Source organism: Anabrus simplex, chromosome 8 (genome assembly GCF_040414725.1).
Source record: "Anabrus simplex isolate iqAnaSimp1 chromosome 8, ASM4041472v1, whole genome shotgun sequence".
NCBI lineage: Eukaryota > Metazoa > Arthropoda > Insecta > Orthoptera > Tettigoniidae > Anabrus > Anabrus simplex.
In genome coordinates, this window is record NC_090272.1 from 167,171,582 (window position 1) to 167,197,916 (window position 26,335).

Consider the following 26,335-nt stretch of genomic DNA (forward strand, 5'->3'; position numbering starts at 1 on the left):
TGTGATAGGAATCAGCATTTTAAAACATATAAACTACTGTCGACCAAATTATTGTATGTACTCGAGTTTGTAGATTGTGACCCCCTGTGGCTGGGGGACGTAGACGAAGAATACATCCGTGGTATCCCCTGCCTATCGTAAGAGGCGACTAAATGGGGCCCCGGGGCCTCACAACTTGGGAGACTTGGGAGCGTGGGTTGGCTTGATCGACTCTGCCAAGCTGGGGCCAAAAGACCAGCGTCTCAACCGTGTGAGCCACTGAGTCCGGCATTTCTAATTCTTTCCCATCCCATTTTCTCCGAAAAATATGTTAGCGTGATGTTAGACTACCAGAAATTAATTAATTAATTAATTAATTAACGATGGATTAACTTTTGTTTTTCTAAAAATGAAGGACCGTTACGGAATAAAAGAGTGTCCTTTGCATAGGTCTACTATTTAATTATTCCGCGATAAATAAATGGGAAACTTAGTTTTTGAATTAGCCTATGATATTTGTATATAAAAATTCACTTTGTGGTGTATGAATGTTTAAATAGCAAATATACGAGCTTGTATTGCCTGCTGCCATTTCATGATGGATACAGTACTTTTGTATCCATCTCTTAGCACAGGCCAGAGTAAAGTGTAGCTTCCACCGAAGTCCCAGTCTTATCCATGGCTGTGACAATATGGAAGTTGCTGGGTGTGGGTGGTGCTGAGTAATGACATTCAGAGCACGACTAGTGCATCTGAGTGTTATGAAAGGTGTTGCTCATAGGGTCAGTCGTGCTGCAATAGCACTTTCTGACCCAGTGAGGAAAGCAATGGCAAACTACCTCACTCCTCGTCTTGCCTAGTACGCCTCATTTCGGTGCTGCCATTGGTTTTTGCGGTTTCCTTATAACCGCATAACCTTTGGTGGTGCTATTTGAGGATCCAACCAGCCTCTGGACTGATGACCTAACAGACAGACAGACAGACAGACAGACAGACAGACAGACAGACAGACGAGCTTATAAATCTGCGTGACTGTTTATATCGTTGTAGCCACGGGACCTTTTCGTGATGGTGGAGATTACTGCTTTTTTGAGAAAGTAGAACGGTGCCACCATCCTTCCGTATAACTAACCAGAAAAAAGTCGAATATGTTCAACTCTCTTTTAGGGAAAAAGAAGGGAAAGGCCACGAAGAACGTGAAAATGTAAGAATGCTTGGGCTTAGTAAACATCGTTTTTTTTTTTTAATGATATTTGTTCGTGGCGTCGACCTCTGTAGGTCTTTTGCCACTACTTTCAATATATGAGAGGGACCTGCCTGTAAGTGGAATTGCGGAAGTGTAGAGTGTGAGGAAAGGAACGTTAAGGACGACACAAACACCCAGTCCCCAGGCCAGGGATATCAATCATTTACAATTAAAAACCCTGACCTGGCCGGGAATCGAAACCGGGGCCGCCGGTTGACAGGCGGATGCGTTGCCCCCTACATCGCGGGGCCGGACTAGCAAACATCGTACCATGGGAGTCAGAAAAGACAGAGTTGACCAAAAGAGGCCGGATAGGAAATGGAATAGAATATATTTAGTTAACATCTACAGAATTGTTTGTTACCAAGAACATGATATTACTTGTTCTCCTTCAGACACACCCAGGCGACTATTTCATGTTGACTTTCCCTGTACTTTCTGTTCATATAACCATTTGCCTTATTAGTAACTGTCAAATCTATTACAGCACACAATAGTAAATACTTACACCAGGAAGTTTCGATATAGAATTTTGTTTGTGTTTGAAGGTATCAGTCTCTAAAAAATTCCCGCGAGAGAAAATGTTGATCTGCAAGAAGCGAGCAGGAGCTCAGGCAGGTTAGCGGGGATACCCGAAGATTAAGCTAATGAGGCCCACACCTTGCTGTAGTGACCGCAAATATCCTGTGAGAACTGGGTAATTTCTGTGAGTGGGCACAAGTGTATCGCAATGACCGCAAATGTCCGGACACCAAGGGCAGTGTCCTGGAACGTGAGACTGGGTCAGTGGGGGAGGGGGGGGGGTGGAGAATTAACTGGAGAGGATGACTAGTACCTCGCCCGGGCGGCCTCATCTGCTATGCTGGACAGGGGACTTTGGGGATGGGAAGATTGGAAGTGATAAGCAAGGAAGAGGAAAGGAAACGGCCCTGACCTTAAGTTGGGTAACATCACGGCATTTGCCTGGAAGAGAATTGGGAAACCACGGAAAACCACTTGGAGGATGGCTGAGGTGGCAATCGAACCATTCTCTACTCAGTTGACCTCCTGAGGCTGAGTGGACCCTGTTCCAACCCTAGTACCACTTTTCAAATTTTGTGACAGAGCCGGGAATCGTACCCGGGACTCCGGGAGTGGCAGTTAATCACATTAACCACCACACTGTAGAGGCGGACGAAAATGAAAATCTACATCCTGTTTCCAGTCATTCGTCCGGCTCAGGAATGGAATGAATGAAGCTCCCAATCTAGTGGCGGAGGATAGGAATTATGCCGGCTGCCTGTCGCACTCTTCTAGGAAAATGTTTAATGACTGACAGGTGGATTGAAATGAATTTGTGAGTGTTGCTGGAATTGAAGATGACAGGGACAACCGGAGTACCCGCAGAAAATCCTGTCCCGCTTCCACGTTGTCCAGCACAAATCTCACATGGAGTGACCGGGATTTGAACCACGGAATCCAGCGGTAAGAGGCTGGCCGCCTGAGCCACGGGGTCTCCCCTCTGCCTTCTTATAGTTACAAAATTAAGGATGAAATATTTAAGATGAACTGTTCTATCGATTCGTACTATGTGGTAACCTGACCTTGAAAAGACCATATGCGACTACTATCACAAGCATGAAATATATTACATTATTAACTTCATCGGTGGGAATCAGACATTTAGACTTTTCTTTCTTTCTTTCTTTCGCTTTCTTTTTTAATTAGTTTACCATCCAGGGTTGGTTTTTTCTCCTGATTCAGCGATGGACCACACTGCTACCGCTTCAAGGGCAATGTCCTGGAGCGAGAGACCTTGGGTCGGGGAATACAACTGGGAAGGACCACCAGCACCACACCCAGGCAGCCTCGCCTGCTATACTGAACTGAGACCTCGGAGGGATGGGAAGATTGGAACGAACAGACAAGGAAGAAAGAAGGAAGCGGCCGTGGCCTTAAATTAGATACCATCCCGGCATTTGCCTGGAGGAGAAGTGCGAAACCACTTCGAGGATGGCTGAGGTGGGAATCGAACCCACTTCTACTCATTTGACCTCCCGAGGCTGAGTGGAACCCGTTCCAGCCCTCGTAACACTTTCCAAATTTCGTGGCAGAGCGGGAATCGAACCCGGGTCTCCGGGGGTGGCAGCTAACCACACTAATCACTACATCACAGTGGTGCATGACTTTTAGATTGATATTATTAGTTCACTGCAAATCAATCGTGTGGTTTTTTGGTCGTGCATATTAACGCGCTACAGCTATGGATCCGAGGTCTGCATTTGGGATACGAGTGGGTTCGAACCCCGCTGTCTGCTGTCCTGAGAATGGTTTTCTGTGGTTTCCCATTTTCACTCCCAGGAAAATCCGGGGGCAATTCCTATTCAGAGACCACAGCCGATTTCTTCCCCCTCCTTACCCAATTTTATTCACCGTCATTCATTTCATCTTCATTAGCTTCTGAAATGGGGTTGGAGTCAGGAAGAGCATCAGACCGTAAAAACTTGCCATATCAATTCATTTCACCTTATACTGGGTCCGTTTATCTGAGTTTCGGTAATCTTGCTTACACCGCGTTCTTGTGCCCCTGCGAATTTTGAAATAACTGAAGGAGCAAAGAATTTGCAATAAATGTTGCTCCAGGCTGAAACCCATCGAATGCAAAAGCTTTAAACTAAAGAACAACATTTGAGTAGTTTGAACGTTTCAAAGAAGGCCGGGAATCGGTGGAAGATGAAAAACATTTGAGAGTTGTGGATTATAGCGGTCGAATTGAAATTATCCCGAAAGTGCGCTTACGTATTCGCGAGGATATGAGGCGCTATCGATGATGTCTGCTGTTTAAAGGCCCCTAATGGTACGAAATGAGACGAAATGAAACGACAAATTAAAAACACAATATCCTCCACTGACCACAATTCAAAACGGACGGACGGACGGACGGACGGACGGGAATGAATTTAAACCGACCCACAGTGCCTCTCATGCACAGAAGCTGGCGTAGAACAATAGTAGTACTGACCAAGGGACTGCTTCTATAGCACGATGCTGAATAGATTACTGTATGCGTGTAGTCGAAACTGGTCGAAAATCCAGGTCATCAGCCCCTCAAAATAGTATTTATCGCTAGGAATGTAGAACCATGCTATGTGTAATGTTGCGGTATTAATCAAAAGTAGCGGAGACTCGCGGTATTCCACATATTATGGTACTCAGTGTAATGCGCACATGTAACACTGACCTACAGTGTTTCGCACATTGCGGCGCTATTTGCAGGCAACGCAAACCTATAAAGGCAACGCAAACCTATGGCGTTCCTCTCATAAGTGGACTAACCACAGGGACTCGTACTATCCCATGGAGTTCCTCACATAGTGGGAACTGAGCATAGATAAGGCAGAACCGTGGTGTCGCTAATCCCATGGTGTCGCTCATATAGGTGTACGAATCACAGCTACTGTAGGACCCACATTCTGATTCACACACTGTGGCTACTAATCACAAACCTATTGCGTATCTAACATAGTGGTACTACGCGCAAGTAAATGCAACCCATGGTGTTCCCTGCGTGATGGTACTAATTACAAGTAGTTTCATGGTTCTAATTGGATCATCCCTCGGTCGTCCATTTTAGTCGCCTCTTACGACAGGCAGGGGATACCGCAGGTGTATTCTACGTGTGCGTCCCCCACCCGCAGGGGATTGAGACGCTATCGGCCTAATATATGGAACAGCGTGGACTGGTTACTGCATGATAATGTGCTTGTACGCACCTCGTTCGGTGTGAGGTACTTCCCAAAAGGAAACTATATGACTACCGTTCCGCAGCTTTCCTACTCACGTATCATGGCCCACTGCTACTTATACCTGCTCCATCCGGCTGACAGGGCTTTGTTTTGATTCCGCTGAAGAAATCGAAGCGGAATTACAGGAGGTGCTACGTAAATTCGCGTCCTCATCCCGAGGTGGTGCAGCTCTTTTGAGGTACACCCCCGCTGGAGGTGAGTTGCATGTTCTATTTCAAGTAAATATGAACCTTCCTGCCTTCTTAAATTTCTGGCAGTACCGGAGAATCGAAGACGGGCCCCCGAGGATGGCATCTAATAACACTAACAGTTACGCTACGGAGGCAGACACAGGAGGTGCTGAACACACTGAAATACTGTTTCCAAAATCTGGTAAGTTGTTGGAATCTCTGTATTCAAGTCCAGGGTAATAATGAAATGGCGTATGGCTTTTAGTGCCGGGATGTGTCCGAAGACTTCGGCTTGCCAGGTGCAGGTCTCTTGAATGACTCCCGTAGGCGACCTGCGCGTCGTGATGATGAAATGATCATGAAGACGACACGTACACCCAGTCCCCGTGCCAGGGGAATTAACCAATTATGGTTAAAATTCCAGACCCTGCCGGGAATCGAACTCGGGACCCCTGTGACCAAAGGCCAGCATGCTAACCATTTAGCCACGGAGCCGGACCAAGCCCAGGGTAATTAATTTGAAGATGATATTGGAAATTAGGCTTTAACTTTAGTATTCATGGTTTTATGAGCACATTATTGGTAGTATATCGTATCAACACACAAATCCAAGACAGGTAAATGAGGCCCATCCAAGAGGTAAGTTCTGGAAGAGCAGCAAGATAGCGCCGGTGGTTTGCGCAGGACAAGCTTGCGCCGGAGTAAACAAGAAGCATGTAACAGTCTGGTGAGTTTGCCGTTCCGTGGGTGCAGCTGTGTTAGAGCTGTGCGAAGGTAAACAATGGCGCTCTCATACACTCTTCCACAGATTGCAAGGTACAAGATTATTGTGACACTTAGCGGAAGCTACGTAGAGCGAAACAGAGTGAGAAGGTTTAGCACAGGCATAACGTTTTTGGACGACAACGAACTGCTCCATATAGCGAGAAACAGACTCTTCTGTAGCAGTTCCGGGAGAGACATACCCTTTTATTTACCATATAGGCCTTAAATCGCGCCCAGCGACTTTCATCTCTTCCTCCAAGCGATGAGACATGTGTCAGGTCAACGTTTGGACAGCGACGCTGCGCTCTAGACAGCGGTTACAACGCGATTCGGATATTTGACGGCTGACTCATATTACGCAGGCCTTCAAAATTTGGTGCCACGCTACGAAAAGTGCTTAAACAAGATTAGTGCGTATGTCGAGAATCTATATTCACATAAATAAAGATGATTACCTTCTGTTCTTCTTTCCTTTTTAAGATCCATCGGGACTTACTTCCTGGGCGAGCCTCGTATTTGTGGGATATAAACTGTCAAAGTCTTCTCGACTTCGTATGGGTTTCACAGATCCCTGTTCAGGTTTCTACCATATTCTGTTTTATGATTTGTATCTCTAATGATGTCGAGCAGACTTCGTCTTGCAACCGGTCAAGGTTATTCCGACTTACTCTCACGTTTCCTAAAACAGATGATGTCATTTTGATACCATGCAACCTACTCACATACGACTATTTAGTCAGCTGTTCATGTGTCTCATTTACTTTGAATGTGTCATAACATAAATACGTACTGCGTTCTTATTATGTTTCAGACTTAGCACAAAGAAATGCACATTTAGAATAAGAAGCTCTTAAACACAAGGCCCCTGTTCAACATAGCAGGTGAGGCCGCCTGGGCGAGGTGCTGGTCATCCTCCCCAGTTGTATCCCCCGACCCAGAGTCTGGAGCTCCAGGACACTGTCCTTGAGGCGGTAGAGGTGGGATCCCTCGCTGAGTCCGAGGGAAAATCTGCTTACCCTCCAGGGTTGGCTTAAGAAAGAAAGAAAGAAAGCTCTTAAACAGAGTTTAGAGGCAACTAATAGAAATTTAAAAAATAAAACTCAGTAATGGTAACTTCTATTAGGATAAACTGCTGGAAATTACTAGGAACTGGGATAAAATGCTTATCGAAGCATCGCCCAGAATTCAATCCCCTAACTTTTAATTTAATTGATATTCTGCTACATTCTGTTCTACGAAATGTACACCTGTTATGTAGAACAATTCCAGGAAGGCATTCCTGACAGTTTCTACAAAACTCAAGAACAGATTTGTTCCTAAGTGAAAACTACAACAGATGGAAATTCGTTGTTCTATACTAAGTTGATCAATTACTCCATTGTGGAGAGAGACAGAGAGAGAGAGAGAGAGAGAGAGAGAGAGAGAGAGAGAGAGATAAATAGTGAAACATACAACTACACATTGAACACAGAAGCGCACTTCAGCGACTTACTAAGAGTATCGCCTGTGGTTTACGCTGTTACCACTTGCCGACTTTGAATGGATCAGGGACCACTGAGGCAGCATTAACCCATCTCAACTCTTTGATTGAGAGTGCCGATAAAATATACCATTTTCTTCGTTGACATATGGGCTTATGGCCTTGGACTCGTCAAGGATCTTACAACACTCATCCCGCTGGGCGCCTTCCATTTCCACCCTGTCACTGCCAAAACCTTCAGATCTTTCTCTCCATCATCAAAACAGCGTGGTTCACGTCTTCCTGTTTTTCCTACATCAATATGCTTTATGAAAAAAAAATATTTTACTGTATTCTTCCGGTCTAACAACATACTCTGCCCAGCTTAGCCTATGGATATTTGTAAAAATGACCACGTCAGGTTCTTATATTATTGTTCTAATTCACAATGACTTAGGAGCATCCAAAGTTCATTTTCATAGACAGGTCCAAACATCTTCCTTAATATTTTCCTTTCAAATATTTATCATTACCTCACTTTCTACTTTCTCAATGTCCATGCCTTAGACTCAAATCGCAACCGGTTTTAATAATGGCATATAACGACGGTGGAAAGAATGTAGTGGCAACACTGCCGACACTTTGCGTAGGAAAAAGTGAGGGTGCTGCTCTTGGCAGTGCATGCAGAGAGGAGGTGGAGGTATGGAACAAACCTAGCGCAAGTCCTTAAGAAGAACGAGTGTGAACCCATCAGTTTTCGGTATCAGGCCAGATCGCCCTAACGGAATGATTTCTAAAGTGGAGCAACCAGCATGGATTAAGTTCGAGGTAGTGCTTGGAATGTTTCTGGATCATCATCTTTGTCCTGCACACGCCATTTCCAACCGAATCAGCCCATCTTCCTCCACAGTGGCCACTGTCACAATGCTGCTCCTGTGAGGTTATTGTTGGGACTGCGAAGGTGGGAGGTCCCGAAGCATCCTCCCTATTCACCGGATATTATTCCCAGTAATCTCGATCTGTTCCTAAAGTAAAGAACCAGTGCGAGAGTAGCATTTCCATAATCGAGACACCAAACTCCAAGTGGTAGGGCGCTTCATCGTGGGCATCAACAAGGTGGCACAGCTACTCTTATCCTACACCATTCATCTTTGTCTGGTAACGGGTGTAACATGTTACATGAGATTACATTGAAATCCTTAGAGGTATGGCGGTACTGCAATAAAAGATTTCGTGCATCTGCATACGTTGCAAATTCTTTGTAGCCCTCGTATATGTCGCATTTATAAAGCGAGTTTTCAGCATCTCTTACAATCCATAATAGCATTTTCTTTCAATTTGCTTTACGTCGCACCGACACAAATAGGTCATTGAGACGGCGGGATAGAAGAGGGATAGGAATGGGAAGAAAGCGATCGTGGCCCTGATTAATGTACAGGCTCAGCATTTTCCTGGTGTGAAAATGGGAAACCATGGAAAACTATCTTGAGGGCTGCCGACAGTAGGGTTGGAACCTGCTATTTCCCAAATACACGCTGATAGCTGCATGTCCCAAACCACGCACCCACTTGCTTAGTATTATAACAGCATTTCTTGGCTGTATACTCCACGTTGTGGAGCCCAATTTATCACAAGAGCTAGTGATAAAATGAATTTCAAACTACCATATTTACACGAATAATATCCGCACCCTAATTTTAAGAAGACTCATTTTGAAAAGAATGAAATGAACTAAAATTCCTTCCATCGAAAGAGTAACGTAGGTGCAAAGAAACATTTCATATCACTCCGCGAGGTCCACGTGTTCTTTACGCAAATATGAACACGTTAATTTACGGATATAGCTGCTTTGCCTGAGATGTTAAAAATACATGATCACTGCTACAAATGCCATGAAAATTAGCAAGTAGGCCTACTTACGTGACAGGTATTTCGTTAATCTGAACTTCCAATAGGCTCGATTCCCTGTAAATCGGAAGATTCGTTGTCTCTTACATCACTAGAATCCTCTCCTAAATTACAAATTCGTCCCACTCTACGTCTAAAATACTTATAACACGCGGTCTCTTTTTTACTTGGATAGTAATATAACCGGTAGTGTGTGATAGTACATATATCACACCCCCGAATTATATGTAGAAGTTAGAGATATTATTGTCAGTATTCGATTTATTATTATTATTATTATTATTATTATTTCATTTGTATATTTTGCCATTTATATTGGTAAGCTGGAAGATATCCACATATGTAGGTATGAGTAATTTGTTTTGCACGAGTGGGAAAACATTGCTTTAATAACTCTGGTAATTTGGTTGAGTCATATGGCTACCCCAGTGTTTGTTGTGATGTACTTGTGTCGGGAAATTCATGAGTCATGTATATATACCAGCCTGATGAGATGAGCTTGTTGTTGTATTAGGAAAGTTTGGTGACTCATGGAATATACCCCAGAGTTTGTTATTGTCTTGGGAGGAAGGAGAAGTTCAGGGCAGGTCTTGACAAGAGATTCACTCATGATTGGCTGGCAAACACCAATCCAGACGTATCATCTGAGAGGAGGGGGATGTTGATGTCTATAAAGGTTGATCATACAGCGGCAACCAGAGACATTGTAAAGGTGATTGTAAAGGAACGAGAAGGAAAATAACTACAACCAGTGACACTGTATAAGAGAACTACAACTGACGCACTGTACGGGAAGGAAGTTGTGCTGATACACGGTACTGGAGTGACACGGCTGCAATGGACTGGACTTCAAACGTTCGTGGAGCGTAGTCTTATGTTCGTGGAAAGTGGCTGATTGGGGAGAGTGCTTGCGCATTAAGTATTGTAGCACTTGTGGCGGTCTAGCATTATATGTTGGTGAAAGCTATCTCAGACTTTCCATAATTTATGTTGAGGATCGACAGACGTGTGTATATATCTTTACAACAAGTGTTAAAATATGTGAACACAGTAGTACAAGGTACAGTATCTGTGTGATGTGATAACTGCCGATTATGAGAATCGGTAAGTCGAATTGATATAGAGTCAGTGAAGGGTATTTATCTTCATACATGTACTTTGTTCATCGGACTATCTACAAATGGTAGCTTAGTTCTCGCTTTCGTTTTCCCACGATTTTCATTATTGTTGTTGTTGTAAATATGGAGTCTTCCAGCAATATTTTATGTGTGTATTATATGTATAATGTTGTATGTTGATGAGGTGCTCATGCACGGAATTTGTTAAGAATATAGTTAGCTATTTTAGAATCAGTGTTATTGATGAACCTAGGTGCAGTTCCTACCTAATTAGTCGTTTTCAGGAGGTTAGGTAAGGCCTGCAGCAAATGTACCAGTACGCAGCATTATGTACACGCCCTGGGATATACAGTTTATCATGCTCTTATCTAAATTCGAGGGATCCATTCTGGTGAACTCTGGCGCCCATACTACGGACATTTCGATTAATTACGCTTATTAATTTTATTAAGTTTTTATGTAATTTTATTTATATATTTTTATTCATGATTTTATGTATTAGTATTCATCAAAAAAAGTTACAAGTGGACAATTCTTTTCATGCATTGTAAACACTTTAACAGACACACCAGTGAAGTGTGATGTTAGTTTTGCGATACAGTAAAACCATGTTATCACGGATTTCGAATTAACCGCCAACTCGTATTTCAGAAATCCCAACTCTTTGCCGCGTAAAAAAATATTCTGGTTCCCACTACTACATGCAATTAACATTGATTCACAGTTTAAACCTTTCAAATGCCATGGAAGAAATTATATTTCCGAAATATATCCAAGAAGGTGCATTTACATTATTCATATAATGCACGTTGATAACTCACTGGCAAACATAACCTCACACAATGAAAGAAAAAAGCACGATTCAAAGACGAGGACAAATTATGCTGGCTCGCGTGTGCAAGTGTTTTATTTTTTGGTTTACTGTACCGTTTGAATTTTTGGATGTCTTGTAATTACATGAAAAGTGCCCGACATCCTTAAAACATCGCGGCTTATCGAACTTTCCTATAACGAAGGGAGGAAGTATTTCGCTTCCGTCTGTTTTGTAATACTTTGTAATAGAGTACAGTGACCCCATGTCCTTTAAAACATAAGTCTGTCTGGGCTCGGCAGTAAAAAAATAATAAATGCAGTTTCATCGGCATTGACAGTATTGTTCGGCACGTACGAATTGATTATAATTATGAGCCTCGCTTTTTCGCCTACTGTCGGCATCGCCAGTCTTCGCGGATTCTGCTTCTCCGCACACTGCCTGCTACGTGATATTGTGGCTTTCCTTAAAACACCGAATACAAACGAATATACGATTTCCTGGTGCTTATCAAGTATCAAACACACTGTAGACACACCGAAGTGAGTGTAAGTGCAGAAAGCTACCCATGCACGTTCCGGAAGACGAGTTCTATCGTGACGCGGAGAAATTTTGAATTTAAATTACTCTTTCAAATACTACTTTTTAAATGTAAAGGTAGTTTATAATTAGAAGTCTGAATAGTTTTCCGTTTAAATGTGAGATATGGGGACAGTTTTATTCCATCTGTGGTTACACAAAGCATAATTGTTCACCCGACATCAACATCTAGGTGAGCCAGGAGCGTGTCGCCAACCTCGACGCAAATAAAACCCGCACCCCAATTTCGTGCCTCAATTTGTTTAAAAAATATGCGTGGATTATTCGCATAAATGCGGTATTGAACATAAAGGAATAAACAGCATTCTCAGCTAACACTAATATTTATCCTGATCCTATTTTCTGCGAACATCAAATCATCCGATCATTTGCGTGATCAACAGAAACTATTGCACGACATGGTTTTCCTAATATGCAGTTCCAATTCACACTCTGTCCTTCCTCTTTAAACATACGTTGAGAGTAATATCTTACTCGTTCTTTCACGCCCTTTACCGCCGGGCTGAGTGGCCTTCTGACCCCAACTTGGCAGGTTCGATCCTGGCTCATGTTGGTGGCATTTGAAGGTGGTCAAATACGTCAGCCTCGTGCACGTAAAAACTCCTGCGGGACACAATTCCAGCACCTCGGCGACTATGAAAACCGTCAAAATATAGTTAGTGGGATTTAGAAACTGTATTCATCTTCTACAGCGTTTGTCCCTCCTGCTACATGGAATCGTTGTCTCCATTTAGTTCTGTCCTGAGCCATGTCAGGGTGGAGATTGATACTCTTCAGATATTCATGAAGGGTATCGGCCCATGCCTGTTTTAGTCGTCCTTTTTGTTTCCTACCGGCGACTTCTAACATGTAACCCGTCTTCGCGATAGTGTCGGCATCTGCCCCTTAGTACATGTCCAAACTATCGTAGACGACTCTTGAGCACTTTTTCTTGAATCGGTGCAACGCCAAATCTCTCCCTGATGAATTGATTGGAGATGCGATCCAGGTGAGTGACGCCAGCTGTCTACCTCAGCATCTTAGTCTCCATGACGCCCAGTCGACGCTCTGCCTCAGTCGTAGTCGGCCAACATTCGCAACCATACAGTGCAACAGGTCGGTTGGCAGTACGATAGATTTTTGATTTCAGATTACCTTTCATCCTCCGGTCGCAAGCGACGCCGATTGTTATTCTCCATTTCATCCAGGCTGCGGATATCCTTGCATTGACCTCTTCGACAAGTTGGCCAACATTAGTGATCGTGGAGCCAAAAGATACTTGAATCGCACCCGGGACCCCTGTGATCAAAGGCCATCATGCTAACCATTTAGTCATGGAGTAAAATTCCATGACCCAACCGGGAGTCGAACACAGAGCCCTAAAGATCAAGACAAGTATCACTTAGACACGAAGTCAGACTTCCAATAATTTCTTACCTGCCATTTATTCCTTAAAATTATTAATGTAATATTATCTTACACTGCTAGGAATGCTGATTTCTTCGGCGATTTTTCTCACGCGGTAGGCCTATCGAAAATAACGTATGTTTTAGGGTTGGATAGTTTCGATTTAAAACTGTTAGGGCCCATATAACCAAGCCAGATTTAGACAAACACGAAACGTGGCCATGAGAACAAGAGCGTGTGTTGTAGCTCTTGTCTGCCACTCCGAGCTCACATCCTCACTACTCGTCTGGCTCGTAGCTGCCAACTGTGTTTTCACACGTACGCTCGTCGCTCTACTACTAGTTTGTTGTTGTGACCCTCGCACACCAAAGTGAATTTTTCACACATAGCAGTGTGTGTGGCGAGAAGAAAGACTCTTTCCGCTCTTTCCTAACGGTTATCACTTGGTGGGTGAGAGGAAGTAAACTCATACTGTCCTCTTAGACGTCTTCAGCATGGATTCAGGAAAGTCTGCCAAGAGTTACTGCTGTAACTGCTTTTACGCAATGATTTAAATAATCCTGATCATCTATATATTAAAATAAATTATGAAAACTAAAGTCAGTCCGGCCATTCTATCCGGTCGATTTCCTTCATTTTTTACACTGAAAGGTATTCAGGTATTCCGCCTTCCCCAAATTTGAATTTTCAATTTTTTGTCTCTTTGAAGCAATCATATCTTTGGTTCTAATTGAGGTACTGAGTTCGTTTTGGCTTAAGAACACTCAGTGGATCAAGCTCTTTCGCTTCAGCTCTTAACTATTCAAATTGGTTGATTCTGAGGAAAGTTATGAGTGCACATTCAATTTGACATTTGACATTTTTCTTCATTGAAGCAATGATATCTTTCGTTCTGAGGTACGCAGTTCGTTTTGGTCTAAAACACTCAGTGTATCAAGCGCTTTCTTTTGAGGTAATAAATACTTAAATTGGTAGATTCTGAGGAAAGTTATGAGTATATTTGTCTCCATGACGAAGATCTTTGAAGGACTTTTTAACAGTTCGGCGCGTAGTGTTGTTCCAAGGAACATTTAATTCCATTTCTTGGGGTGATGTATTTTCAAGTGTTTTGTTGACATAATATTACAGTCTATTACCACAGCAGATCATGTACTTTATTTCATTAACTCGAAACTTTGCAAATTCATCCGTGAGGATAGTAACGAACACCACCATACTTTGTACATTGCGGGCGGAGCCAGCGGGAAACTGCTAGTAATAATTTAATTGTATCGGATTAAGAACGAACAGCTGATGGAGTCAATAAAACTAAGGTAATTTCTGTGGACATCAGTTTAGAATGGATTAAAACGGACGACAAAGCAGATCTCCAAGTTACTGGACCATAGACCTAATGTTTCAGATACTAGTTTCAGAGGGCCAGAAAGTACCCTGATAGGATTGGTCTCAGGCAGGAAGACATTTCAGACCGAGCACGGTACAGATTACAGTACAATAACTTCAAAGGATTCCATGAAGAACTGAGTCAGAATTTTCCCCTATCCGATAACACATCTGTTATTATTTGGGAAAGAACAGAGTGGAGATTCCAAGATTTCGCATTTCATTGACAAACTAAAAAGAGAAAATGACCCAAAACAGCACTTGCGGATTACCACAATTTATGATTTCGAAGAAATATTCACCTTTCTTTTATCTCGTAATCCGTTCATATTTACTTCGACGCACTCTTTACACTGGTTTAAGTAGGCAGTTAGCAGATGTATAGGTACAGCCTTGTACCCTAAGCGTTATTTGGCAAAAATGCAGGGAATCCTTAAAATTGATGCCCAGAATTTTTTCTAGTTGCTTAACGTCGTAATATCGAAGATTATTTTTGGAGACGTAAGGATGGGAAAGGGATAGGATTGGGAAGGTAGTGGCCATGACCTTAATAAATTCACAGCCCCAGCGTTTGTCTGGTATGAACATGGAGAATCACTGTAAGCCATTTTCAGGGATACCACCGATGGGATTCGAACCCACCATCTCCCGACCCTAAGTACACGGCCAACTTACTCTGTATGAACAGAGCTTTTGCATCCAATTTCTTAATGGTGAATCATCACAAACCAAATGTCATGAACTTTGAAATCTAAAGAGTTTGAAATGGACTTAAATATTTAAATATTCAAATTTCTTAGATATTGTTCTAGACGGGCACGTGTTAATTATTTTTTAAATAATACGTTTGCAATATTTTAAGTTCGCAGGCATGTAAAAGATCTGTGGTGACACATTTCGTGTTAACTCAATACAACTTATTAAAAACTGAACTATAAACCACACAAGGAATTTTAGGCTATTCTGCAATTTCATAGAGTAAATCCGAACGTCGAAATTGGCACGCAGGCAGCCTAAATGGCGTGGAATCAATACTTGCAACAAGACACAGGTTATACGATTATTATTATTATTATTATTATTATTATTATTATTATTATTATTATTATTATATTTGTTTCAGGAAATAAGCAAGAAGCCCCAGATGTTCGTCAATGGAGCACACCGAGGAGATGTACAGCAAGGAGATCTGGGGGATTGCTGGTTCCTCTCCGCTTGTTCAGCAATCGCTCAAATACCTGAACTTATCAACAAGGTAAGTTTTAGATAGGGTATTCTCTAAATTTATGGAACAATTTTGAAGCAACTCAAATCCCTGTAAAACGTAGCTTAACAACAGTCATTCTTAATGAAGAGGAAGTTCTGGGTAATGTCTGTCACAGTAGTTTAAGGGACTCCGGGAGTTTCGAATTGTTTGTGTTTCGCTATCTTTTTACATCATAAATTTATGAAATCGTCGCTTTCCAGTGATACATCGTCGCTTTTCTTTTTAGAAAGTTTTATGGTCTCAATTGTTTTGGATATAGTGTGTAGATGGCCGGCTCCATGGTTAAATGATTAGCATGCTGGTCTTTCGTCACAGGGGTCCCGGGTTCGTTGCCCGGCAGGGTCTGGAATGTTAACCATCAATTCCGCTGGCATGGGGCTGAGGGTTTGTTTCCTCTTCATCATCATTTCATCCTCATCACGACACGCATGTCGCCTACGGGAGTCAAATCAAAAGACCACCTGGCGAGCCGAACATGTAGGCCTACTCGGACACTCCCGACACAAAAGCAGTTTGCTATTTCATTTGTGGATGTCTTTAACGATTTATGCAGCGTAAGCCAGTAAAATTGTTGCCTGTTTCGCAGAAATAGTCACTGCTCGGTTTCCTTCACCCATAGTTCAATATCATATTTTTTGTTTACACGAAAACCTTCCACGGGGACCTTATAGGCGACACCGAAAACAGCATAAAAATCCAACCAGAGGTTCTCTAGTTTTAAGTGGACACCAATACATACGGACGTTGAGTTTAGACAGACGATGAGTTTTTATAATTATCGAGAGATTTACATGGTTATCATTATTTACGATGTGTATAGTAAATGTATCTCACTCGCACACACACACACACACACACACACACACACACACACACACACACACACACACACACACACACACACACACACACGTTGCCACTTAATCAATCAATCAATCAATCAATCAATCAATCAATCAATCAATCAATCAATCAATCAATCAATCAATAACCACTGATGTGCATTTACGACTGACACACTGGTGGCAGATTTTCGTACCAGCTGTTTATCTAGTTTTACGTGTTTTCAAAATAGATTGGAAATTTATTGATCATCTATGGTAAATTATTCCAATCCCTCATTCATCTTCTACAAACGAATATTTACCCTAATTAGTCCTTTTGAGTTCCATTATTATCTTCATTCTATGATCTTTCCTGCTTTTAAGAACTTCACTCAAGCCTGTTCGTTTACTAATGTCATTCCAAGCCATTTCTCCACAGACAGTTCAGAACATTCCACTTGGTCGAGCTGTTAGTCTTCTTACTTTTAAGCCTTCTCTCTCTTTTGTTCTGTAAGTTTTGATATCTCACAGTCGTCAGTTTTCCATTGACGATAGAACTCATGAGGCAGGAAGGTAAATTTCAACTGGTTCTCTCTGGGGTAATAAAGAGCTTGATTTAAGTTGTCGTTCGGTTTCATCAAATATTGTACTTTTTTAATATCACTCGGTTCAGTTTAGCATAAGAAAAGACCTAACCTCATGGCACTACAGTCTACCAAGCGACCGCTGTTCAGCCAGAAGGCCTGCAGATTACGAGGTGTCGTGTGGTCAGCACGACGAATCCTCTCGGCCGTTATTCTTGGCTTTCTAGACCGCGCCCACTACCTCACTGTCAAAAAGCCCCTTAATTCTCATCACAGGGGCTGAGTGGACCTCGAACCAGTCCTCAGATCCAAGTAAGAATCCCTGACCTGGCCGGGAATCGAACCCGCGGCCTCCGGGTAAGAGGCAAGCATGCTACCCCTACACTACGGGGCCAGCCAGTTTAGGATAAGGCATTCCAATAACAGTAACTGCAGTGACATGTTTCGGCGGAAAGTCAGGATGACATGACATTTAGTATCAGCTCTATGAGTCAATATACAATCTGACCTACATTAATTATGGATGTACTACTTGGCTTCCTTCGTATGAGATCATACCAGCCATGTACTAGGAAACTGATCGCTCTCTCGAGAACTATGAGTTCAAAGGCCATAACATGAATCAAAGTTAAAATGAGTTCATCATATGACTCTTGATCACACATGGGTTGCGACTACATAACTTCCATCTTTTTTCTCGAGTTCTTTCTCTCTTGCGCCAGTACTTCCCCATCCGTTGGATTTCTCGTGCTCGTTCTTGTGCCGAGAATACTCTGTTCTTCCTCGTGTTCTCGTCGGACAGATCCTTCACCTTCCCAACCTTTCTTCTGAAGAATTCTGTTTCTTACGTCTTCTGCCCTAATTCCACACTTTTCTAGATTCCGATAGACTGCTCTCACCAGGGGCGTAGCCAGGGGGGGTTACTGGGGGTTAGAACCCCCCCCCAATTGAACTTTCACAAAAAGAAAATAAATAGAAACTGACAGTAAACAATAAACTTCTTTTATGTGATCAAGATAAACTCCCTGCAATCTACTGCTTGTTGAGAGTGTTTGCCACCCTACCTGTCACCACTGCAGCCAGTGAGAGATCATTTTCAACATTAAGACGCCTTAAAACCTACCTCAGAAATACCACAAGTGAAAGTCGACTCAACGGGCTGGCTCCCTTGAACATTCACAGAGACATAGTTGTAAAACCAACAGATGTGTTAAATTTATTTTCTAGGAAGCCTCGAAAATTAGATTTTAGATTGTAAACTGAACATACCGTTTGAGATAAAACTGCTGACCTCGATCATATTGTTCTTGTTCTGTATTTTAAAGTAAGAATTTTGTAGTGTATTGCAATCTGAATATCACATACAGTAATTCACTCTTGTATCAGTATCCTTATGACAGTCATGCATGCGCGTACCAGACACGCACAAGCACAAGCACTTTCATTATGTTATATCTTAATTTTGTAACTGTAACCCCCCCTGGCTACGCTACTGGCTCTCACCCATAGGACTTCCGATTTCCTGGAAAGTGAAAATCCTGTTGGCAAGTTTATCTGTTTCCATCCTTTTAATACGCCTATAAAAATCCTGTCTCATTCTTCGTTCTTCTTCTACTACCGCTTTTCCCACATCTGGTGAGTCGCGGATGCACATGAGGATTTGGGCCTGTTTTACGGCCGGATACCCTTCCTGACGCCAACCCTTTATGAAGGGATGTAATCACTATTACATTTTTTGTGGTTTGTAGTGTAATGTGTCGGGCTCCATGGCTAAATGGTTAGCGTGCTGGCCTTTGTTCACAGGGGTCCCGGGTTCGATTCCCGGAAGGGTCGAGAATTTTAACCACCATTGGTTAATTTCGCTGGCACTGGGCTGGGTGTATGTGTTGTCCTCATCATTTCATCCTCATCAGGTGGTGGTGGTGGTGATTATTGTTTTAAGAGGAAGTACAACTAGGCAACCATCCTCTATATAACACTAATCGGAGAGAAAAAAATGGAAGGGATCCGACACTTCGAAAAATGAAGATATCGGCCAAAGGAAGACAAGGGCCACGAAGGGCGTGAAAATGAAAGACTCCCTAGCCCTCGCAAACCTAATAGCGTCGGGGTCCGAAAAGAACAAGAGTTGACCAAGGGAGGTCGGATAGGATAGATGAAAGTTAGGAGCCTGGCACAAGTAAGTGGAAGCAATGCCAGGACTCAGTTAAGGGCCCCGTGGTCGCCAACCCACGCTCCAAAGTTCAGAGCCCCTGGGGCCACTTTTAGTCGCCTCTAACGACAGGCAGGGGATACCGCGGGTGTTATTCTACCGCCCCCACCCACAGAGCGTTTCATCCTCATCACGACCCGCATGTCGCCTACGGGAGTCAAATCAAAAGACCTCCACCTGGCGAGCTGAACAGGTCTTCGGGACATTCCCGGCACTAAAAGCCATACACCATTTCATTTTTTTTTTCAGTGTAATATGCTGTTAGCCCCCGAGCCAGAAGAATTGATCAGACGCGATTAAAATCCCCGAACCGCACGGGAATCGAGCACTTTACCCCACTGAACCGAAGGCCTCAACGCTGACCATTCACCCAAGGAGTCGGGCAGTCTCCTTTCTTCATTGTGGTAGTGATATTTTCAAACCTTTGGCACACTTCTTGGTTTGGTCTTAAGCGGAAGTGAATCACAATCTGTTGGTTTCCTGGGTCCAAGAATCTTCCTAAGGAACTTTCTTTCTTTTCCAGGTCTGAGAGTCTCTTAGTGGCTATTGCCTCAGCTGCACATACGATTTCAGGTTGGACTACAGTACTGTAATGCCTGAATTTGGCCTGACAGGAGAATGATAAATTTATACTTATTACGTCCCACTAACTATTTTTGCCGGTTTTCGGAGATGCTGAGGTGCCGAAATTTTTCCCGCAGGAGTTTTTTTACATGCCAGTAAACCTACCGACACGAGGCTGACATATTTCAGCACCTTCAAATACCACAGGACTGAGCCAGGGTCAAACCTGCCAAGGTGGGGTCAGAAGGCCAGCGCCTCAACCGTCTGAGACACTTCGCCCGGCGACAGGAGAGTGATTTCCATTTGTAAATGTTCTGACATAAGTCTGAATTCCGTCTCCATCTTTCTCGTCCGTTCGTCAAATGTTGTATTTTCACTGATATTTGAAGTCGGGATCTCACCTAGGTACTTGAACTTCTTAGTCATATTTTGCCTTCATTTTCCAGGATGGATCTGTGGCATTTATGTTCATATACTCCGTCTTTTTAAAAGATATTTGCAGTCCTAATTTCTTCTGTTGTTTCCTGGAGGACTTCAATCTGCTTAGCTGCAATCTGTAGGATATCTACAAAGAAAAACTGCATCATCAGTAAATTAAACGCATTAACATTACCATGCCCGGTTCTTAATTTAATTCCAGATGGAATGATGAACTGACTGATTTCTCTTCGTCATTCTCTTATAATTGTTTCTAAACCACAGTTGATTGGCGAGGAATTTCCTTGCCTTAAACCTGTTTTGATTTCAGGGGGTTATAATAGTCCTCGGAGCCTCCGTGGCTCAGACGGCAGCGCGTCGGCCTCTCACCGCTGGATACCGTGGTTCAAATCCCGGTCATTCCATGTGAGATTTGTGCTGGACAAAGCGGAGGCGGGACAGGTTTTTCTCCGGGTACTCCGGTTTTCCCTGTCATCTTTCATTCCAGCAACACTCTCCCTTCTCATTTCGTAGCATCTATCATTCATTAATATATCACTTTGGGAGTGGCGACCCCATCGTAATACTAGCCTATATATGATTCATTCATTACATCCCTGACCCGGTCAATGACTGGAAAACAGGTTGTAGGTTTTTCATAATAGTTCTCCCACATATTTAACCTGAGAAAACGGGTTCATCAGTATTCGTTAGGCAAGTGTTGTAGTCTTATCACTTATTCCAAATTCTGTAAGCACTTCTATTAATGTGTTCCGGTCTATGGAGTCTTATACTTTTTTAGAGTCTATGAATGTTCATGATCACTTCGTCTGCTGCTAATGTCTTGCTTTTGAACAAGGTCCTGATGGTAAAAATCTGTTCTGGCCTTTCTTTCCTAAAGCCGGTTTGGTATTCTCCTAGCTGTTGATCTATGTGTTTTTCTATCCTACACTGGAGATCTGTGAAAAATATCTTATAGGTGACTGGCAGGAGTGATGTTCCTCTATTATTATTGTTATTATTATTATTATTATTATTATTATTATTATTATTATTATTTCCATAAGAGAATGGGTCACTTAGTAACCAAGCGAAATTAACATTTGTCGAGCTTTCCTCCTTGTCCAATAGTTCTTTTTCATCGATTGTTGTAATGTCTATTCCTCCGGCCAGGTACGTCGTGTTGGTTTCTTCTCGTCTTTCTCAAATCCCCTCGTGTGAACATTTTTCTTATTACATTTCTATCTTGCAGATATGGTGATCCTAATTCAGTGAGGTCTGTCTCTACTTGTTTATACCATTTTCATCTCGTACGTTTGATTTGCAAAAATGTTTATGTTTGATAAGTAAGTCTTTAGTTATTCATTCTTTCCAGATGGCTTATAAATTGAATTCGTCGCACCCTCATTGTAACAGTAAGTTTAAATATTTTAAATATATTTCCAAGTTGGGTTTGGGCTAATGTATTCCATTTTTAATTATTAAGTTACTATTGTTATGTAGGGATATTAGGTTATCTAAAATTTGCACAGGTTTACAATAATGAAAAGAGGACCTCATTAAGAATAAATAATGGTAGCGCCTACATACATAGGCTCTTATGAAACACAGCAGTTCTTCCCTTTATACAAATAATGACAGGTTAGAAGGCAGTACAATGTTTACAGAACCTATTGTCCTTAACGGGGCAAAATATCCCTTCTTAACACTAGCCTAATTATGCAATAATGATAAAGAGCTCCGAGGCTCAGGCGGCAGCGCGCCGGCCTCTCACCGCTGAGTTCCGTGGTTCAAATCCCGGTCACTCCATATAAGAGTTGTGCTGGACAAAGCGGAGGTGGGATAGGTTTTTCTCCGGGTACTCCGGTTTTCCCTGTCATCTTTCATTCCAGCAACACTCTCCAATATCATTTCATCTGACAGTCATTAATCATTGTCCCCAGAGGAGTGTAACAGGCTTCGGCAGCCGGCACAATTCCTATTCTTGCAGCTAGATGGGGGTTTCTATCAATCCGTTCCTAAACCGGTCGAATGACTGGAAACAGGCTGTGGATTTTCATTTTTCAGGTGTTAGTTAAACAATGTGAATTATCACTAACCTGAGATGGAAAAAGGGGAACCCCAATAATTTGAAGGATGAGGAAGAGACCGAGCTAGTTGGCCGTGCGTTAGGGTCGCGCAGCTGCAAGCTTGGATTCAGGAGACAGTAGGTTCGAACCCGACTGTCGGCAGCCCTGAAGATGGTGTTCCATGGTTTCCCCATTTTCACAATAGCAAATGCTGGGGCAGTACCTTCATTAAGGCGACGGCTATTTCCTTCCCACTCCTAGCCCTTTCCTGTCCCATCGTTGCCATAAGACCTATCGGTGTTGGTGCGACGTAGAGCAAATAGTAGTAGTAGTAGTAGTAGTAGTAGTAGTAGTAGTAGTAGATGAGGAAGGGAAGGGTCACGATGGGCATGAAGGTGAAATATTCCTTAGGTCTCCCAAATGTAATACCGTCGGGGTCGGGAAAGAACAGAAATTGACCAAGAGGAGTCAAATAAGAAAGGTGAAAGTGGGGAGCTTGTCACAAGTAACTGCAAGCAATGTCAGACTCAGCTAGGGGCCGGTGGTCACCGAATCACTGTCCAACATTGAGAATCCCTGGAGGATTACCCACTTTAGGTACGTATTCCCGACGGGATGAGCTAAAGAGGAGATGGGGTAAATATGAAAGACTTCCTTGGCCTCGTAAACCTGTTTCCGTCGGATTCGGGTAAGGGCAGTAATTGACCAAGAGAAGTCGAGCAGGATGAATGAAAGAGAGAGTTCAGCACAATTTAGAGGAAGAAATAACAGATTCAGTGACCTCTCCATAGGATAATTGTAAAGCACCGCGCTTTCAGGCGCGGAATAGCTCTGTTTTGAACGTTAGTGCTGGCGGTGGTGAAGATTATTGTTTAAAAGGAAGTACAACTTGGTAATGACCCTCGGTCGATATTAATCAGAGATAAAAAATGGAAGAATGACGGTTTCGGATAAACAAAGCATAAGGCCACATAAGGCGTGAACATGGAAAGACGCACTAGGTCTCTCAAACCCAATATGGTCTTGTTTGGAGGGGAAAGAGTGTTGACCAAGGGAGTGGTGGTGGTGATTATTTTGAAAGGAAGTACAACTGGGCAGCCATCCTCTATTAACAGAGGGAACACTTTGAAAAATGCGGCCCGAGTTGGCCGTGCGGTTAGGGGCGCGCAACTGTGAGCTAGCATTCCGGAGATAGTGGGTTCGAACCCCCACTGTCGACAGCCCTGAATATGATTTTAGGTGGTTTCCCATTTTCACACCAGGGGCTGTTTCTTAATTAAGGCCACGGCCGTTTTCTTCCCACACCTAGCCCTTTCCTATTCCATCGTTGCCATTAGACCTATCTGTGTCGGTGCGGACGTAAAGCAACTCTTAAAAAATACTCTGAAAAATGAAGGTGACGACCATAGACAGGCAGGGGCCACCAAGAGCGTGAAGATGGCAGACTCCCTATTACTCCACACGTTATACCCCTGTGGCTGGGGGGGGTGGTAGAATACATCCACGGTATCCCCTGCCTGTCGTAAGATGCGACTAAAAGAGGCTACAGGGGCTCTGCTTGGGAACGTGGATTGGGAACCACGAGGCCCTTAGCTGAGTCCTGACATGGCTTCCACTTGTGGAAGGCTCCTCACTTTCATCTATCCTATCAGACCTCCTTTGGTCAACTCTCTTTCTTTTTCGATCCCGACGGTATTAGAGCACTCGAGGCATAATGAGTCATTTTCACGCCCTTCGTGACCCGTGTCTTCCTACGGCCGATACCTTCAATTTCAAAGTGTCGAACCCCTTCCATATTTTCCCTCTCTCAAAACAATCACCACCATCACCACCACCACTCCCTTGGTCAACTCTCCTTCCCCTTTCTCCTCTTTGGCCTCGTGGTCGCCAACCTAGTATCCCAAGTCAAGAGCTCCTGGGCCTGTAAGTCGTCTCTTGGCATATGCAGGGGATACCTCGGATGTATTCTACCACGCCCCCACCTACAGGGGGATTGACCAAGCGAGGTTGGATGGGAAAGGTGAAGGCGAGGAACATCGCACAAGTTAGTGGAAGCAATGCCGGACTCAGGCGTCTCGTAGTCCCCAACCGACGCTCCACGTTACCCAGTTTAGTCACCACCGAGGACAGTACCTCCTGCATCCACAGGGGAAAGTACAGTCTTCTTGACACATGTGTCCATAAAATTAATAAACTGGGTTCGAGTCCCGAAGACGGTAGTACATTTATCCCCTTCCCCTCAGATAATGAGAATCTGTCTTGAACTATCTGTGAGATACTTCTTCTGCTTTCTTGTTTCAGGTCATACCTCCCAATCAAGTCCTTGATGGAAAGGGGTATACAGGCAAGCTGAAGTTCAATTTCTGGTCGATGGGTGAGTGGGAAACGGTGGAGATCGATGACAGATTACCTGTGGACGACGATGAGCAGCTCGTATACTCTAGATGTACTGCAGAAAACGAGTTTTGGCTTCCTCTTCTAGAGAAGGCATTCGCCAAGTGAGTTACCATGCATTAGCCCCGCTGAAAATATTATCTTCCAAACTTTTAATGTGAAATGGCAATAGTATAGCAGAACATGAGTGCTATGTAAACTTAGGGACAACAACGTCCGGCTCCATGGCTAAATGTTTAGCATGCTGGCCTTTGGTTCGATTCCCGGCAGGGTCGGGAATTTTAACCATAATTGGTTAATTTCGCTGGCACGGGGCTAGGTGTATGTGCCGTCTTCATCATCATTTTATTCTCATCACGACGCGCAGGTTGCCTACGGGCGCCAAATTAAAAGACCTGCATCAGGCGAACCGAACTTTTCCTCGGACACTCCCGGCACTAAAAGCCATACGCCATTTCATTTAGGGACAACAACTTAAGATTGAACACGAGGGTAGGGCAAGGAATGAAAGGGTGGGATAGAGAGCTGTAATTCAGTACGAAATCTTGCACTCTGGCAGGGGACAGATAGAAAAATGTGGTAACAGACGAATGTATGTACCTTAGTGACTGTAACAAACCCCGCTCAATTTACTACCGCCCTAGAGACAAAAATATCAAACATTGCATAATGAATGCCAGGAAAATTTCCCAAAGGGTTTCACGATCATCGCTGGATACTGTTACAATGGCAAGTTAACGACTGGCCGTGTCGCTAATAACAAAATCCAGCATGACTTTTGCCGCAAAGCATCTGATAAGTGATTTTAACTAAATAAGGTCTCCTGATATCAGAAATGCCATTGGTTCTTTTGTAAAACATCTAGTTTTCATATTAATTGCCATGAAAATGTGTCATTGCGGCACAGTGCTGCTTTGTGGTAAAAGCAAATCGGCTGTTAGTGTGGCCGCGGTTTGCTTTGTTACTGTTGCATGTGTTTGTCAATCCAAACCTCCTCCAGCGACTTTGTCCCCCTACATTGAATTCGTCTGATAACAGTATTTTTAGCTCATGGTAAGGGCAATGCTATGAAGTCCTGTGACAATCAGTTGCATCGTGAGTGTGGCGGAAGTCCGACGTTTGTATATTGTGTTGTGTTGTGAAAAGGGCAAGTGTGCCAGGAATTAGAAGATGTTTGAATAAGCCAGACTCATTCTGTATTGTGTGTGGGTGCTATATTATGAAGGGATAGAGTTGGCCAATAACTGCATCGGTGAAACGTTTGTATTGTGCATATTTTAATGTAAAATTAGGAGACTTGGAGAAGTCATGGGTTTCCCACGTAATTTGTAAACTGTGTCTAAAATCCTACGACAGTGAAGCATTGGGAAACGTAAGACCATTCCATCTGAGAT

The 26,335-nt window shown here is 43.2% G+C and overlaps 1 protein-coding gene across 1 annotated transcript in view; it reads left to right on the top strand.

Annotated features, from left to right (window-relative positions):
* LOC136879253 (calpain-9) overlaps positions 1-26,335 on the top strand; it is a 134,075-nt gene that overhangs the window by 24,870 nt on the left and 82,870 nt on the right. Inside the window, exons 2-3 of the mRNA XM_067153066.2 lie at positions 15,734-15,865; positions 24,849-25,045. Coding sequence (XP_067009167.2) covers positions 15,734-15,865; positions 24,849-25,045 — 329 coding nt within the window. The remainder of the gene's footprint in view (positions 1-15,733; positions 15,866-24,848; positions 25,046-26,335) is intronic.